This window comes from Galeopterus variegatus, unplaced genomic scaffold (assembly GCF_000696425.1).
Source record: "Galeopterus variegatus unplaced genomic scaffold, G_variegatus-3.0.2 Scaffold2955, whole genome shotgun sequence".
Classification (NCBI taxonomy): domain Eukaryota; kingdom Metazoa; phylum Chordata; class Mammalia; order Dermoptera; family Cynocephalidae; genus Galeopterus; species Galeopterus variegatus.
This window is the reverse complement of record NW_007729066.1, coordinates 289,658-305,573: the sequence shown is the minus strand read 5'-3', so window position 1 is coordinate 305,573 and position 15,916 is coordinate 289,658. Positions and strand designations below refer to the sequence as shown.

Here is a 15,916-nt window from a genome sequence, read left to right as displayed (position 1 = left end):
GAATATAAATTATCAGATAAATGGTAGTTCAAAAAATAAATTAATTTAATGTAAAGAACTACAGAAAAAATCCTGTATTTTTATTTTTTTATTATTTTTATTTTGTCAATATACAATGTAGTTGATTATTATGTCCTATATAAAAATCCTATATTTTTAAAAACTAACTCAAATGCATAATCCTATATAAAAATTTACAGAAAATCCATGGATAATTGGGCAGTGCCCTAGAAAGAAAATATTATTCACACTTATAGAGACTAATACAAAGCTTGACAGCTTCATTAGGCTTCTCAAACTTGCTTCATGAAATAATTAATGATAGAAAAATGCAATTGAATTAAACTAATGTGACCTTCTGAGTTCTGCATCCAAAGTAGTATTCAAATTCTATATTCAGGTTCTTGCAAGCTATGAATGTTTGATGACATTAAGAGTTGAAATTTATGAAGCACTCTGCCTTCGTTATTCAGAACATTACCCTGAAATCAAAAGGGAGCTACATTTTTTGCACTATATTGGTATCTTTCTTCCTTTTAAAGTAAAATTGTTTCTAGTGACATGAAAAGAATCACTAGATAAATAAAAGAAGAAAGAAACAAAGGAAGAAAAATCTAAGCTGAAAATTAACTTTTCCAGGTCTGTTTCTTTTATAAAATAAATCTGTTGAACTGTAAGGTACCCTGTAGTTCTAACTTTTCTTATGAGTCTAATATGTCCTCTAAGAAATAATCTTATAATTTAAATAATTTGAAAAAAGAGGATCTTCGTTTGAAAAGTTGTGCATTAGTAATCCTTGAGTACAGCAACTTTGCCTACATGCGCACAAATGTATTTATACCATCTCACTACTTCTGATTCACCACTATAATGACTTTCTAAAGGCCTACATAAAAGGCTACATTTTTCCTCTACCTTCTCAGATTCTCTACCTGAAAAGGATCTCTTCCTCTATGCTACATCATGTAGCAAAGATAAATAACCAATAGGAAATACATTTGTAAAGCAAAAAGCTTTACTTCAATTGCTATTTTTTGATGGACATCATAATGCTTTTAGAATTCAGATAAATGTTCCACTCATATTAAGCTATTTCATTACTTAAGTTTATAGTTATAGTTATACCCTGTTTTTGTAGTTTTGTTCTCCGGCCTCTTTTTAGAAATCAGAACCATGACTTCTATTAAATGTTACTTAGATTTTCATAGAGGAGTTGGAAACAGGCGGCTAGCCACAAACTTCAGAGATCAAAAAAGTGACTGATCCTGCCGTGTGCTGGGAGTTCCCTGAGTGTCAGCACGCACTACTAGGTTTTGTAAAAAAACAAAATCAAGAAAATTTACAATAAAAACACAGAATTTTACTGGAGAAGTGATTCGATGTTAATATAGGAATCTCACTGGTCTTTCAATTTAATTGCATCATCCAAAATGCTATTTTAAAGTTTGCACTCAAGGCAAAACATTAGAAGGAATTCAGAAATAAACGGAACTTGGTTTGCAGTCCACATAAGCACCATTTTTCTCTTGATAAAGGTGCAGGTAAGAGTTCTTAGAAAATAGCTTTGCATAAGCTCCTAAAAGAGTGAGAGGTAGTCTTACTTATATCTCAGCAGCAGGATGTAAATAAGAAAAAGTACAGCTGACCTGTAGACATCTAGGAGTCACTAGGTTGTTGAAGCCAGAAATAAATTGTTTTGTTGTCAAGGCAGAGAACACTGATAATTCAGCAAAAAGGGGCTTCTTCCTGAGGGCGGGAGCTTGAGAAACTGGTAAGGGATTGATTCATTTCAGCAAAGTTGATCGGCAAAGATCAGTCAGGCCCTCATCACCATTACGAAAAAGAGGTAAATTGTCAAGAAAGCAAGTTGATTTGACCTGGGATTTTATCTAGGAAAGACTTTATAGGATCACCTGTTTCATTACCTGGTCTGCAAAACCTAAACCTGTAGCTAAAGCTCTATGTCAGATTCACACACTTATCGGCAAGGACTAGTAACTAAATCTGTCTTTAAAGTTTATGGTTGGTAGACTTTTTTTATAATATAAAGATATTTTGATTCTATTTTGGAAAGATTTCCACTAAAAATAATAGTAAAATAATTCTGAATTAGTGCTAATCTTCAGCTTCCTAAAAGTACAAAGTTATACAGAAACACGGTTTCTCAGTTACTCATTTCCCTAAGTGCTGAGAAACAGAGGTACCAGGTATGTATTTCTTGAGGCCACTAGTCTCATTGTATTTACCACGTGAGAGTCATGCCAAACATCATGAATCTTTTCCTTTAGAAAGCATAGCCCAATTTGTCAAGCTATTACATTACTTAACATCATAATAAATTTGTGACTCTGGTTCAATATTCTCAATACACATAATATTGTTTCACAGTAAATAATGGGTTTTTAAGTGGATAGATTAAAGAGAAAAGACAGGGCAAGAAGTGAACAAATTATAAGAGCTAAATTATAAAAATGAATATATGTGTCATAACCCAAATATGTCAGACTCTTCATTTATTTGCTAAGCCTAAAAATAACTGGTTTTAAAATAATATTAAGAAAAATGCTGTCTTCCTGGAGAACACAGGAAACTATATGTTTCCCTGACTTTGGCACCAAAAGTGTATCATCATATTATGTTAAATTAGTCTGTCTAAATTCAAACCACCTATTCATATCCTGGCATTTATCCTGTTGAAATTAATTACAACCTAAACCAAAAATGTACCTAAAATTAAAACAAATAATAGTTCTTAAGCAAATGAGGAAGAATCTTCAATGAAGCCAGAAAACCAAAGAGTAAAGTAGAATAAGTAATAGAAATATTAAAAAAAAAAATCAGAAAGGGTACCTTGTTTCCAGCTTCCCAAAGAAAGCATACACGTCACCCGAAAGAAATAAAGTTTCTTAGCTTTAAATACCCCATCCATGAAAGACGGAGACCATTTGATATACAAGCCTCACAAAACTATCGATGAGCCAATAAATTTGTCTGTAATCACTACACAGATATATCATTATGTGAGAAAATCATGTGCACTTAGGAAAAATTTTAAACAGAAGCAACCTTCCTCTCAATTTAAAACAAATAAGAGATGCATCGGTTGATAAAAACAAATGTCTGTTTTTAAGACATTATCACAGAAAGCAGTCTTTAAGATAGAAAGAATAGTAATCTTGGTATGTAGCTACAAAAGCTAAAATTATAAGAATACATTCAGCTTTGATTCTCGGATGAGCTAATGTGGCATAAAAAAAAAGACATTCCCAACTCACTCCTGTTTAGCTTAGAGATACCCCATAAGCACATGATTATTTTGTAGTAGTTAATCTTCATAATTACTTTTTGGCATATGCTCAAATTTAAATATTGTATTTAAAAAGCAAAGCTGAAATGAGTGGTAGGGAAAGCGACTCCCCACTGTACTAGGATCTCACCTTTCCTACAGTCTCATCCACACCCCATTGTCTACANTGGGGAGTCACTTTCCCTACCACTCATTTCAGCTTTGCTTTTTAAATGCAATGATATTTAAATTTGAGCATATGCCAAAAAGTAATTATGAAGATTAACTACTACAAAATAATCATGTGCACTTAGGAAAAATTTTAAACAGAAGCAACCTTCCTCTCAATTTAAAACAAATAAGAGATGCATCGGTTGATAAAAACAAATGTCTGTTTTTAAGACATTATCACAGAAAGCAGTCTTTAAGATAGAAAGAATAGTAATCTTGGTATGTAGCTACAAAAGCTAAAATTATAAGAATACATTCAGCTTTGATTCTCGGATGAGCTAATGTGGCATAAAAAAAAAGACATTCCCAACTCACTCCTGTTTAGCTTAGAGATACCCCATAAGCACATGATTATTTTGTAGTAGTTAATCTTCATAATTACTTTTTGGCATATGCTCAAATTTAAATATTGTATTTAAAAAGCAAAGCTGAAATGAGTGGTAGGGAAAGCGACTCCCCACTGTACTAGGATCTCACCTTTCCTACAGTCTCATCCACACCCCATTGTCTACAGGCTTCTGAAGCTTCTTAGAAAATGGACATGTCACTCTCCTTCACCATTCCTCTCAAGCATGTATTTAAAGTCCACATAACTTTACAGGGCATATAAGGCCCCTATATAATCTAGTTTAAACCTTCACATCCAATCCCCTCTTCCTTTCATTTCTTTCCAAGAATCCCAAGGTTCTGTCATAGGAGACTGCTGTTTTTGATACTCAAGAGCCTCTCTTGTTTGGAAATGCTCCACAAGTCTGGAATATCATCCTCTAGCTTTTCTTCCTGTCAAAATCTCCTTCATTTCTCAAAGTCTGGCTCAAATAGTGCCTCCTCTGGGAAGCCCTCCTGAGTCCTCAGGCACAGTTAGCAGAGTTCTGTCCTGGCTTTCATAGCAATATGATTAAAACCTTATAAATTCATTTATCATGCTAATTTAACTTATCTCTAAAAGAATGTGAGTTTACTCAGGAAAGATGTATCTTATCTATCTGTAAAGTGAGAATAAAAATACCTGTGCAGTAGCGATATTGTCAGAATTTAAAAATGTAATAATGCAAAGCACTAAGTAAATCCGAGTAAAACTGGCACTTCAGTAAATTCTGAGTAAAGGTCCTCCCTCTTTACTTGTTTTGTAGTGTCTGTAGGGAGAAGACGACTGCCACATAATGACTGCTTAATATATATTTGCCAAATAAACAAACCACTTTACATTTCCTCCTATTAAACATATTCCTTGTTGAAACAGATACTTCAAATATCTATGAAAATACCTAGAGCAAAAATCATGGAAAAAAAGTTTAAAACTTTTGCAATTGAAACGTTGCCTTTCAAGAACACAAACTGAAATAATTGTGCATTTGAAAACCAGCCACATTATTAAGTTAATGCTGAAAGAATACAAATCATGAAGCAATTATTTTGCTTACAAAATACCAACAGAATTTAGACCAAATATACTTTCCTATAGAGCAGGAGCAAAATTCCAATAGAACTATTTTGACCATGTTTCTCAAATGTTATGTAATGTGTACAATAAACTCAAATTTTTTAATTAGAATGGTAAATATGCATTATAGTTATCTAGGAGCGATATTTTATATATCTGTAAAACATTTTAATTTGATACATATATTTTCCTTTTCTTAGATTTATGTTTACAAAATTTATTTTAAAAGTTTAAAAATATAATGGAACATTCAATATTTCCACATTTTTCTTATTTAAAAATGTGATTATAATCATTTCCAGAGTTTGTTCTGGTCTAATAAAGGTAAGGTGGTAGGTTTTCAGTAGTGAGAATGCTTGTAGTCAAGTCTTTCTGGATTGGTTAGCTAACTTCCCCACCACTTTGTAATCATGAATTTAAGGTTATATTGTAATATTCACTTGTATTAACTATTTCCCGTATAGGAAAAAACCTGTGTTCCTTTGGAAGATGATGCTTTGCTAAACACTGTCAGGCATTTTAGAGACAACATGAGTGTACAGATCATTAATTATAAATCCATCACTAAAACTAAAGAGCAACCGAGTACACATCCTCCAATGTTGAGGGTACAAAGAGCACATTTATTGGTGATTAAATCTAATGAAAACATACATTTTGAAAACTATTAGGCCTGATCTTTTTGTGGAATTCTATTTGTAGCAAATTATTGAAGTTTGGGCATCTTTGTTATAAATATCAAAAGTGGGATTTTAATTTATGTTGACTTCCAAATTAGAAAAGCATATAAATGCATATTAGGGAATATTTAAAATAGTCAAATGATGAATAAAAAATGGAATTGTACTTCAAGAGTAAAACTGAAATCAGACCACTATCTTTTGCCACAAACAATAATTAACTGAAAATGGGTTAAAGATTTAAATGTAAAATACAAAATTATAAAACTACTAGAAGAAAACATAGGGGAAACACATTAAGACACTGGCCTAACCAATGATTTTATAAATAAGACTTCTAAAGAACAGACAACAAAGCAAAAACAGACAAATGGGATTATATCAAACTAAAAAGCTTCTGCACAGCAAAGGAAACAAACAATCAACAGAGTGAAGAGGCAACCTACAGAATGGGAGAAAATATTTGCAAAGTATTCTTGGTATTACTCTGTCAGATGAATAGTTTGCAAATATTTTGCAAAGGAACTCAAAAAAATTCAATTAAAAATAGACAGATGCTCTAAATAAACGTTTATCAAAAGAAGACATACAAATGGCCAACAAATATATGAAAACATACTCAACATCACTGATCATCAGGGAAATGCAAATCAAAACCACAATAAGATATCATCTCACCCCAGTTAGAATGGCTATCATCAAACAAAAAATAACAAATGCTGGGGAGGATTCTGAGAAAGGGGAACTCTTATATACTGTTGGTGGGAATGTAAATTAGCACAGTCAAATGGAAAAACAATATGGAAGTTCCTCAAAAAACTACAAATAGAACTACCATATGACCCAGTAATCTCACTACTGGGTAGTTTCCAAAGGAAAACAAATCAGTATATCACAGATATATCTGTACCCCCATGTATATTACATCACTATTCACAATGGCCAAGATATGAAATCAACCTAGGTGTCCATCAACAGATGAATGAATAATAAAAATATGGTATATATATATACAGAATGGAATACTATTCACCCATAAAAAAGAATGAAATCCTGCCATGCATGGCAACATGGATGAGCCTGGAAAACATTGAGTGAAATACGTCAGACACAGAAAGATAAATATTGCACGTTTTTACACGTGGGAACTAAGAAAGTCGATCTCATAGAAGTAAAGAGTAGAACTGTGGTTACCAGTGGCTAGAAAGAGCTGGGAAGGAAGAATGGGGAGAGGCTGGCTAACAGATACAAACTAACAGCTAGATGGTAAGAATAAGTTCTAATGTTCTATAGCACTGTTAGGTGACTATAATTAACGATAATTTATTGTATAATTTCGAATATCCAGAAGAGAGGATTTCAAATGTTCCAGCACATAGAAATAATGTTCATTGTCTTCATATATTGAAACATCACGCTGCACCCCATGAATATGTATAATTATTACATGCCAATTAAAAATATAACTAAAATTTAAAAAACTGGAATTAGAAATTATATGTGACAGGTTTTTTGACTGGGGGCATAATTGATATGGCCATTGATACTTAACTTCTTCATTCTTGCAAAAAATAATACAATTAAACCAAAGGGTCTCATTAAGTCATTTTTATCTTATAACACACGATTTTTAGTTCTAGGCTCTGTCAAATTAGAAAAAAATAATAAAATAAAAGGAGGACAAAATAAATGATGGAAGGAAAATTCGTTTGATATGATGAGTGCAAAGCCTACTGAAAATGAGGGTTTCAAGCCTTCAGTTCAATTTCTTCAAAATGGAAATAAATGAGTTGTATGAATTCACTAGGAAGGAACATATGTCAGAATTAATGATTGTCATTCCTGGATTCAAGTTCTAGGCAATTCTACCCATAGCAGTGCTTCTTAAGACAGTGTTACCACTCCCTGGAAACATCTGGATGACTATATAGCAGGTGCTGCACTCATTAAGTAGGTGGAGGACGTGTTATCTAGAAGCCCTGACATGTGTGAGGCAGTCTTGTGTGACTAAGAATTGTCCCCGTTCCCACATGAATTTTAAAAAGTCCTGCTAGTATCTTTGTAGGTGAAAAGCCTGTTTAGAATTACCTGAGCCTAAAACTTAACCTTATTTTAGGTATAAACACAAAGGTTTTATGCCTGTTTTTAAATATATATTAAATTATCTCAAGGAAACTACTACCGTGTAAATATTCAAGGGGATATTGTGCCGTGTTTTGTTTGTAACTTAACAGTTTTTCACCAGTCATGTCACTGACAACTGTGAGTTGTCATACATCAAACATACATACACCAAAGGACAATTTAGCTGCTGTATTCTCACTGACTTGAGATACAGCTGTTAACACCTAATGACATCATTATATCTTCTAGTGCTGTAGAATACCCACATTTCCACATTAAAATACTTGTTATTTCATTACATATTGCTTTCCTTTAATGTATTAATTATGTTAATAGCAGGTCATCATATGTATTTTTTAACTGTGGGCATAGATAATTTGTATTAAGTATAAATCGCGTTTCAGGTTTTAAAGTGGGGCACTTTGAAGTAATTACTCTAAAGAGATGCTGTATTTGACAAGGTTAGAAATTACCAGTTTAGAGAAAAAATCCTAGAAGTTAAAAAAAGCTTTTAATTATATATACCTACAACACAAGCTAAAATCTCTATTTTATAGGAGTAAGGCAGAGATATAGGGCATAAACTTTATGTTTATTAAGACTTTTAAGAAATCTTGCTGTTCTTTGAGCCAGTAATTCCATTTCTCATAATTTATCCAAAAAAATAGGCAAGACATCCTTTTCACATGCCAATTATGCTTAAAAAGTAGAATTAGCACTTAATTTACAAAAAAATTACATGATGGAGTATTAAGATTATGTAGTGATACAGTAAATACTCATACATTAAGTGAAATGGAAGCATACAATGTGATTCTATTTTGCTTTTTAAAAAAGTTTTGCATAGAAAAAATACTAGGAGGAATTCTAACATAAAAATAGTAATTACTAGTAAAATGTATTTCTTCTTTATACATTTCTTTTATGTCCCAAATTGTCAAAATTAAGCCTACATGATTAAAAGATTTTCAAAAATGTAATAGTAAGTATGATTTTAAAAAGCACAAGGATTGAATTAAAGTGGAGCTCCATCCTGAGCAACTCAGTGACCTTGGAAAATTTATTTAACTGCTCTAAGCTTCAGTTTCTCCACTTCTATAAAAATCATGACAATTACATAAAAAGGCTTAGAAAACACCTCATACAGGGGTTGCATCCATAAATGTTTCTGCTGTTGCTGTTGTTAATATTCTTATTAATGAGGATATCAAGGTCCATTAGAAGGAGATGACTTGAAAAGCACACTCTACCCCAAATAGCTCAAAATTAAAAATGCTACATAGGAAATAGAACGTATTCCAAGAACTGGACCTTGATTAGACTTCATTTTTCTGATATTGCATATTTACTCCTGTGAATGAAAGGGCCATGTTGAAGCACACTAAAAAACTCAAAGATATAGGTTTTAGTCCAAAATACTGTATATAAGAAAGGAAAATACTAGGAGTTGAATAAAGAGCCAAAGATGATTGAGAATAAGGGCAGGAAGGTGTGGCCTGGGTAGACCACAGAAACAGGTTTCATGCCACATCTCAGTTACTATCACAATGTTTAAATTTAAGAATAAAATCCTATTAAAAAATGTTGTTTTTAATCAGGTATATGTTAAAGTTTATAAAGTTACCAAACAGAAGTGTATAACTTCAGAATAAAGTGAAAGAAAAGCTGGCTCTCTCAAAATCTATGTTTTGCTCACATTGTTTTAGATAGTTTTCAAATATATTTATGACAAAATACAAAGTCTGTATTAAAATCGTCACCATACTTATGTGGCTACATTATCAACCTTTGTACCTACAAATGCATTTCTTTCAATAATGCACCTACTTACCAGAGCCCTAACAGAACAAAGGAAAAATCATGAAGAGATGCAGATTGCAGTAAATCCACCACTACTAAAGAAAAAACTGTAGCAAGGACCTATGGGCTTATTAAGTATTTTTAGATCCGGGGCTAATGGGCTCATGCTGGTTTACCAGCAGTGATTTTTTTTTTTTAACTTGGTGATACATCAATTTTTGGTATTTTATTTTTCTGCTTCCTCACCTTTTATTATATTACAGGTAATTAACATGCTATATCCCCTTTCTCCCAACTGAGTTATTTTCAGCACAGTCAAAGGTGTCACGTCACAGTCAACCATTAACTTCCCACCTGTCCTAGCCACCACAGAAACTGTCACCCAGTATTCACAGCTTGTCTTTCAAGGGCAGTGTCTGATGAGCTGCCACTGGGGAAGCCTTTGACCACTGATTTTATGTGACCCCTTGTAGAGAACTACACTCTAATTTAACTGAAAACACTGGGGATAGAGAAAAGAAACTGAAGAAACTGAAGAAACCCTCATATTCTTCAGAAGCTTTCTACCTTAATTAGTCACCGAGACTATGAATAAAATGTATGTCGGCCTTCAAAAACAGCAAAAAGTACACACCAGTAAGAGATAAACCACCAGCACATAGTTGGTGCTTATCTCTCTCATTTTCTGCCTCTGTCTGTCTCTTCAAATAAATTGCAACCAAGAACAATGAGATATTTATGTTGTTAAGGAAAAATAAATGAAATAATCTCTATGTAATAAAGATACAGAAAAAGAACCCCAAATTTGAGCTGTGTCATAGAACTATAAAAGTGAAGTCTGGTTTTCCCATCTTTCTGAATTGTCAAAGTGAGAAAGCATTTACTAGATCATTTTAAAATTCCAGATTTTCACGTTAAAAGAAATGCTTAATAGGAATACATTCTAAAATGTATCAGGGATTAACCTCTGTTCTGTGAAATCTGTTTCCTGATGAAGCATTGGCTCCTGTCCTTGCCACTGGCTTGCTTCAGGGCTGAGGCTTCATAATAACAAGCTTTCTCTGGATTTGGGTGCAAAACGGATACATGAAATAAAGTATTTAGCATATCCATAACACCTCTCATGTTCATAGCTCAAAGAGCTTTATAAAATCCAATTAATTCATCAGGCTTCATAAACTCTGAAGGACATATAATTAGAGCTCTACATGTGGCTAACTACTGGCAGCAAGCGGTCAGATGCATGGCTTAACAGAAAACAGATTTTAGGTGCACAGTGCTTGAACTTTTATGCACCTATAGAAAGTCAGGGAACAATGAAGAATCTCTGAATTACTGGCAAATTCTAAGAATTTAGTTAGGTTAAGAATGCACACAGAAAAGTATGATCTCATTGCCAACACCCAAAAGAACTCTAAATGGGCAAAGAAGGTTCAGATCCAACTAAAATAGGGCTCTCCCAACTCCATGCTTTGGTGGGGAAGTAGAATCGCTTGGTAGAAGTCTCTGTATAACATACAAAAAGGAAATCTATAGATTCTTAGTAAGAATATTTTTGAAATACTAATTATAAACACTAAACCATTGTTTACAGTGCATAATTCATTGTCCTGATGAAGTGAAACACTTTGGGAAGTTTGTAACTTTTTTTTAGGCTGATATCCAGGCAAAACATGGTTTGCTAGTTATGATGAGGTACGAAATCTTTGTGAATAAAGCAAATTGTTTTCCAGAAGAAACAGCACTGTCAAACATTGTGAGCAGAGGCAAACATGATATGAGTCCTACGAGTTTCTTCCAGGCCATGGGTTTTCTTGTGGTGAACATAGTCAAGGAAAAGGCATTATAGGATTTTGGAAAAATCTCAGGGGTTGTCACCCAATATAAACTCAAACCTTGACTTGTTTATGTATCTGGTGACCTTGAATGAATCATCCCATTTCTTTGAGCCTCAGCTTCCTTACATATAAATTAGAATAATAATACTTACTGGCATGGGGTTGTTGAGAATAGTAAATGAAAAAAATGTCTGTAAAGTGCCTAATGGGTTTCTAATAAATCATAGAAGTAATTTTTAAAAATTATTTCTTCCTTATCCCTCATATATCCCAGAGCTCTCTGAACCCTTTTTAGGGCCTGGAAAGAATATTTCCACATGGAGGAAATACTGGGCATCCTCCATTCCCAAGTGATGAAACCTCACAATAAACAACCACTGTGTATAAGGACATAGAAAAAAGGAACAGCTAAAATGGGAAGTAGGGTCAAGGACAATTGGTCCCCACCCATTCCAGTTCCTACTCCTGGGGCAGGAGTAAGGATACCCACTCCTCATTATCTCTAGCAGTTGCTCTTTAATGGGTGGAAGCTCTAGGAAGAAAATGTGAGCTCAATTTACAGACTTTCCAAACAACTGCAGCTCTTTGACAGTAGAAAAAGTGTATTAGTAAACAGTAGATCTTTAGTATGGAGGTAGGATGTTCCTACCCCTTGAGATATTGAAGCAAACGGTAAATATGATATACCTTTAACAATATATATACTTATTAAATGCACTATGCTTTCATATAAATGCATTAACTTATTTTTTTTTTCCTTTTTGTCTTTTTTTGTGACCGGCAACGGATCGCAACCCTCAGTGTCACGCCCGTACTGGACCAGGACCGGCAACGGGATCGCAACCCTCGGTGTTGCACCCGCACCTCGCTCAGCCAGTGAGCCACCGGGATCTGAACCCTCGGCAGGAGCGCCGCTGCGCTCCCAAGCGGCGCACTGTAGCAGTGCGCCACCGGGCTGGCCCTGCATTAACTTATTAAATGCTCACAATAACTTTATAAATTTGGTATTTGTATCCGAACCCTCGGCAGGAGCGCCGCTGCGCTCCCAAGCGGCGCACTGTAGCAGTGCGCCACTGGGCTGGCCCTGCATTAACTTATTAAATGCTCACAATAACTTTATAAATTTAGTATTTGTATCCCCTATTTTAAATACTAGGCCAACAGTGGTTAAGTGAGTGGACCAAATGTCAGTGGGTGACCAGCTCTAGGGAAGATTGTAGAGTGATATTGTGGGTAGTACATACATGAATCAGCTATTCCACTTCATAACACCTTCATATATGATTGATTCCATGCAGGAATATTCTATAGGGTAGACTAGGTGGGATATATGGCTAACAACAACCAGGAGAGCCCTTTCAATCCCAGAATTTGACTATCTCTTTTTAAAAAATAATTAATTAATTTTAACTGAAACATTGTAATAGTACATATTTATGGGATACAATTTGATGTTTTGATGCATATGTATGCTGTACAATGATCACTACTATTCCAATTTCTAGAATTAAGATCTTTTCTCAAATAGACTTAGTCTGACTTCAAAACTCCTACATACAAAATAGTATTATTAATGCTTCTTTCTAGCTTACTGATACTAAGGCAATGACAAAAAAGCAAGACATCAAAGTTTTTCTTTCTCAGCTACATTTATAAATTTATAAATGCTTATAAATGATGGGCAAAATGCTAAGTACCTAACATGAATCAGTCATTTAAGGTTCTCCTAACAGCCCTGTACGATTAGTACTGTTATTATCATTCATATGAAGAAACCGAAACATGTAGAACTGGAATAGCTTGCTGAAGACTGCATAATTAGCAAGGGTAGAGAGGAGAATCAGAACCAGATCTATTTAACTCGAAAATGTGCAACCCTAATCACTATGCTAGATGGTATCACATATAGTGCTGTAACTCAATTTAAGTAAGATAAATTTTATGGATATGATAATGATAAAAGCTTCAATTGAGTACACATATATGTGAATAAATACTGGTGGCACGATTAACAAATTCAAAATTGGTATTTTCACATACTTTTTATCTGAGGCTAATATTGCATTTTTTATTTAACTAAAAGCTTTATCTTTTGCAGTGTTCAGAATTATTAGCACATGACATTTTAATAATAAACACATAAAAGCTAATATCATTTTGAAACATTTTTAAATATTCCAAGACTGGATTTTTTTTTTTTTTCTTCGAAGCCCAGTGGCTCACAGGTTAAACAAAATTGGACTAACTTAATTTAGTATCAACTCATCTCAATGTCATTAGAAATCTGAAGCATCCAGTTCATTTCTTGCAAAAAATAATTTGAAAGTCAAAATACATCAAACTCTTATGCATAACATATAATATAATATAATTTAGTTCCTTATTATGGATAATTAAGAGGAATGAAAAGAAGAGAAAGATATTCCAGACATGAGAAGGGGAGAAGGAAAGGTACAAATAAACCAAGGATAAGACTGAGTGAAACACCAATGATGTACGTACAAAAAACGCACACATCCACACTACCCAACATATACCCTTAGAAAAGAGACATAGGATGGTGATATGTAATTGGCATACATTCCAGGATTAATTAGTGAGACAGTAAGCCCAGAACATGGATTTCCATTATGTTATATCCCCATTTTATGCCTTTCTAGTCTTTTGAATTTATTTTGTACTTTCACCACCTCCAAAACAATCTACTAGCATTTGTCAGTAGACGAGAGAAAATTAAAGACAGGTTCATTTTCATTCAAAATGAACATGATCAGGCCACTATAATAAACGTTGAGGTAAGTTTACAAAGCTACTGTAAATGAACAGTTAAAACCTCTTAATAAGTAATTAGCCTTCACATTGGATAATAAACAGAATTATAACTCATTAGTTTTACAATTGTCCATTTTCGCCACAGAAATTTTTTGTGCTTTGATCTCTATCAAGTCTAAATTCATATTATAAAGGCAAAAAACCCTGCATCTTTATGTACTTTAAATCCATTCCAGAGTTTTTAACTCTTCTGTGTAAATCAAAGTAAATTAACTGCATTTACTCTAGCTGGTGCACACCAGACTCCAAGCCTCCTTAGTACCTGTTGTCTATCCAGACGCATCCTCTTGGCGGCATTTCTACTCTCACTCTCACAGGCTGAAGCCAAGATACTCTCTGCAACTGCTGAAGTAAGGTGGGAAGGAATAGGTCGAGACTAAAAAAAAAAGAGAAAAAAATATTAAAAAATTATTAACAGTATCATTAACAATGCTATTCTCAGAAGAGCTCACAGGATCATCAATACGTTTAGGAGTATCCATTAATTTCAACTGAACTTATTTCAATAGAAAGAGGAAATGGGAGTTGTAAAGATGAAAAATGAAAGCTAGTTAGAGGTTAAAGCTATAATTGCTGCACGGATCCTTCATTCATTCCCATAGCTCCACTGTCACACGGATTTAGTCTGGGCCATTAAGCTCGAGTTTGAACAGGCAGTGGCAAAATTGCTGACTGAATTTTGCAAATGAAACAAGTCTTTTAATTCTTTTATAACATATGACAATGCACAACAAAACAAAACAAGTGACAGGGTTGAAACATAGTTGAAAAAACTAACAGACACTCTGTCCAACATCTTAATATGAAGTAATATGAATATTTACAGCCTCAGTAGTGACACAATTCATGTGACAAAAATCCTTTAAAAAATGAATACTTACTTTACTTTAAATAGAAACTGAAAACTCAGTCCTAGAATGGTTTTGATATACCAAAGCTCTGATTTTATAGATATGAGATATGATTGCCTGTGTATGTACATGTATGTTTTATTTTATTTATAAAATGTGAATTGATATTATTAATTTAATAGGTACATGTTGGAATCCATCTTCTGTGTAGCCCACATAGAAATTAATTCCCCAAATGAGCTCCTAATTAACTACAAATTGTTTGTATATCTCCATATCATTTATGATAATCTATTCTTTTTGCTCATAATTACATGAAAAATCATATATCTGAAAGATGATGTACTTAATGACATTGAAAAGTTTTTTTAATTAAGATAAGCAAAATGATAGACAAGAAATAACATGAAAATTAAACCAGATGAGATAGTAAAATAATGAGAAATTACAAAATAAAAAGTATCTTTTGGGAACCTAGCATACATAGTGGCATGCCACCTTAGGGTTTCAAAGTCTCAGGTCAAAATATGTATGGATGCCATTTAGTAGATGCCTAATTGAGACATTTTACATTTTTTGTAAAGGAACTCTCACATGCTTCTATTGTATATGAATCATTTTACTAACTTTGACGTGTAAAATGTGCTTTAGAAAATTGAACAATAGGGCTTTTGTCTCAAATAATGTTCAAAAACAGCTAAATTCAGACCACTGTGTTTTAAAGACACTCCTCAATGGAATTTGTGTAGTGTACAAAGAGACCAGGCTCTGACCTCATGTGAACTAGGAATCAATTTCTGCAGCTGCCTCAGCAGATTTCAACATTACTT

At 33.5% G+C, this 15,916-nt stretch overlaps 1 protein-coding gene across 1 annotated transcript in view; it reads right to left on the bottom strand.

Annotated features, from left to right (window-relative positions):
* Positions 1-15,916, bottom strand: part of NOL4 (nucleolar protein 4) — a 288,360-nt gene that overhangs the window by 56,592 nt on the left and 215,852 nt on the right. Inside the window, exons 9-10 of the mRNA XM_008583526.1 lie at positions 14,498-14,611; positions 9,597-9,603 (exon numbers count right to left, since the gene is read on the bottom strand). Coding sequence (XP_008581748.1) covers positions 9,597-9,603; positions 14,498-14,611 — 121 coding nt within the window. The remainder of the gene's footprint in view (positions 1-9,596; positions 9,604-14,497; positions 14,612-15,916) is intronic.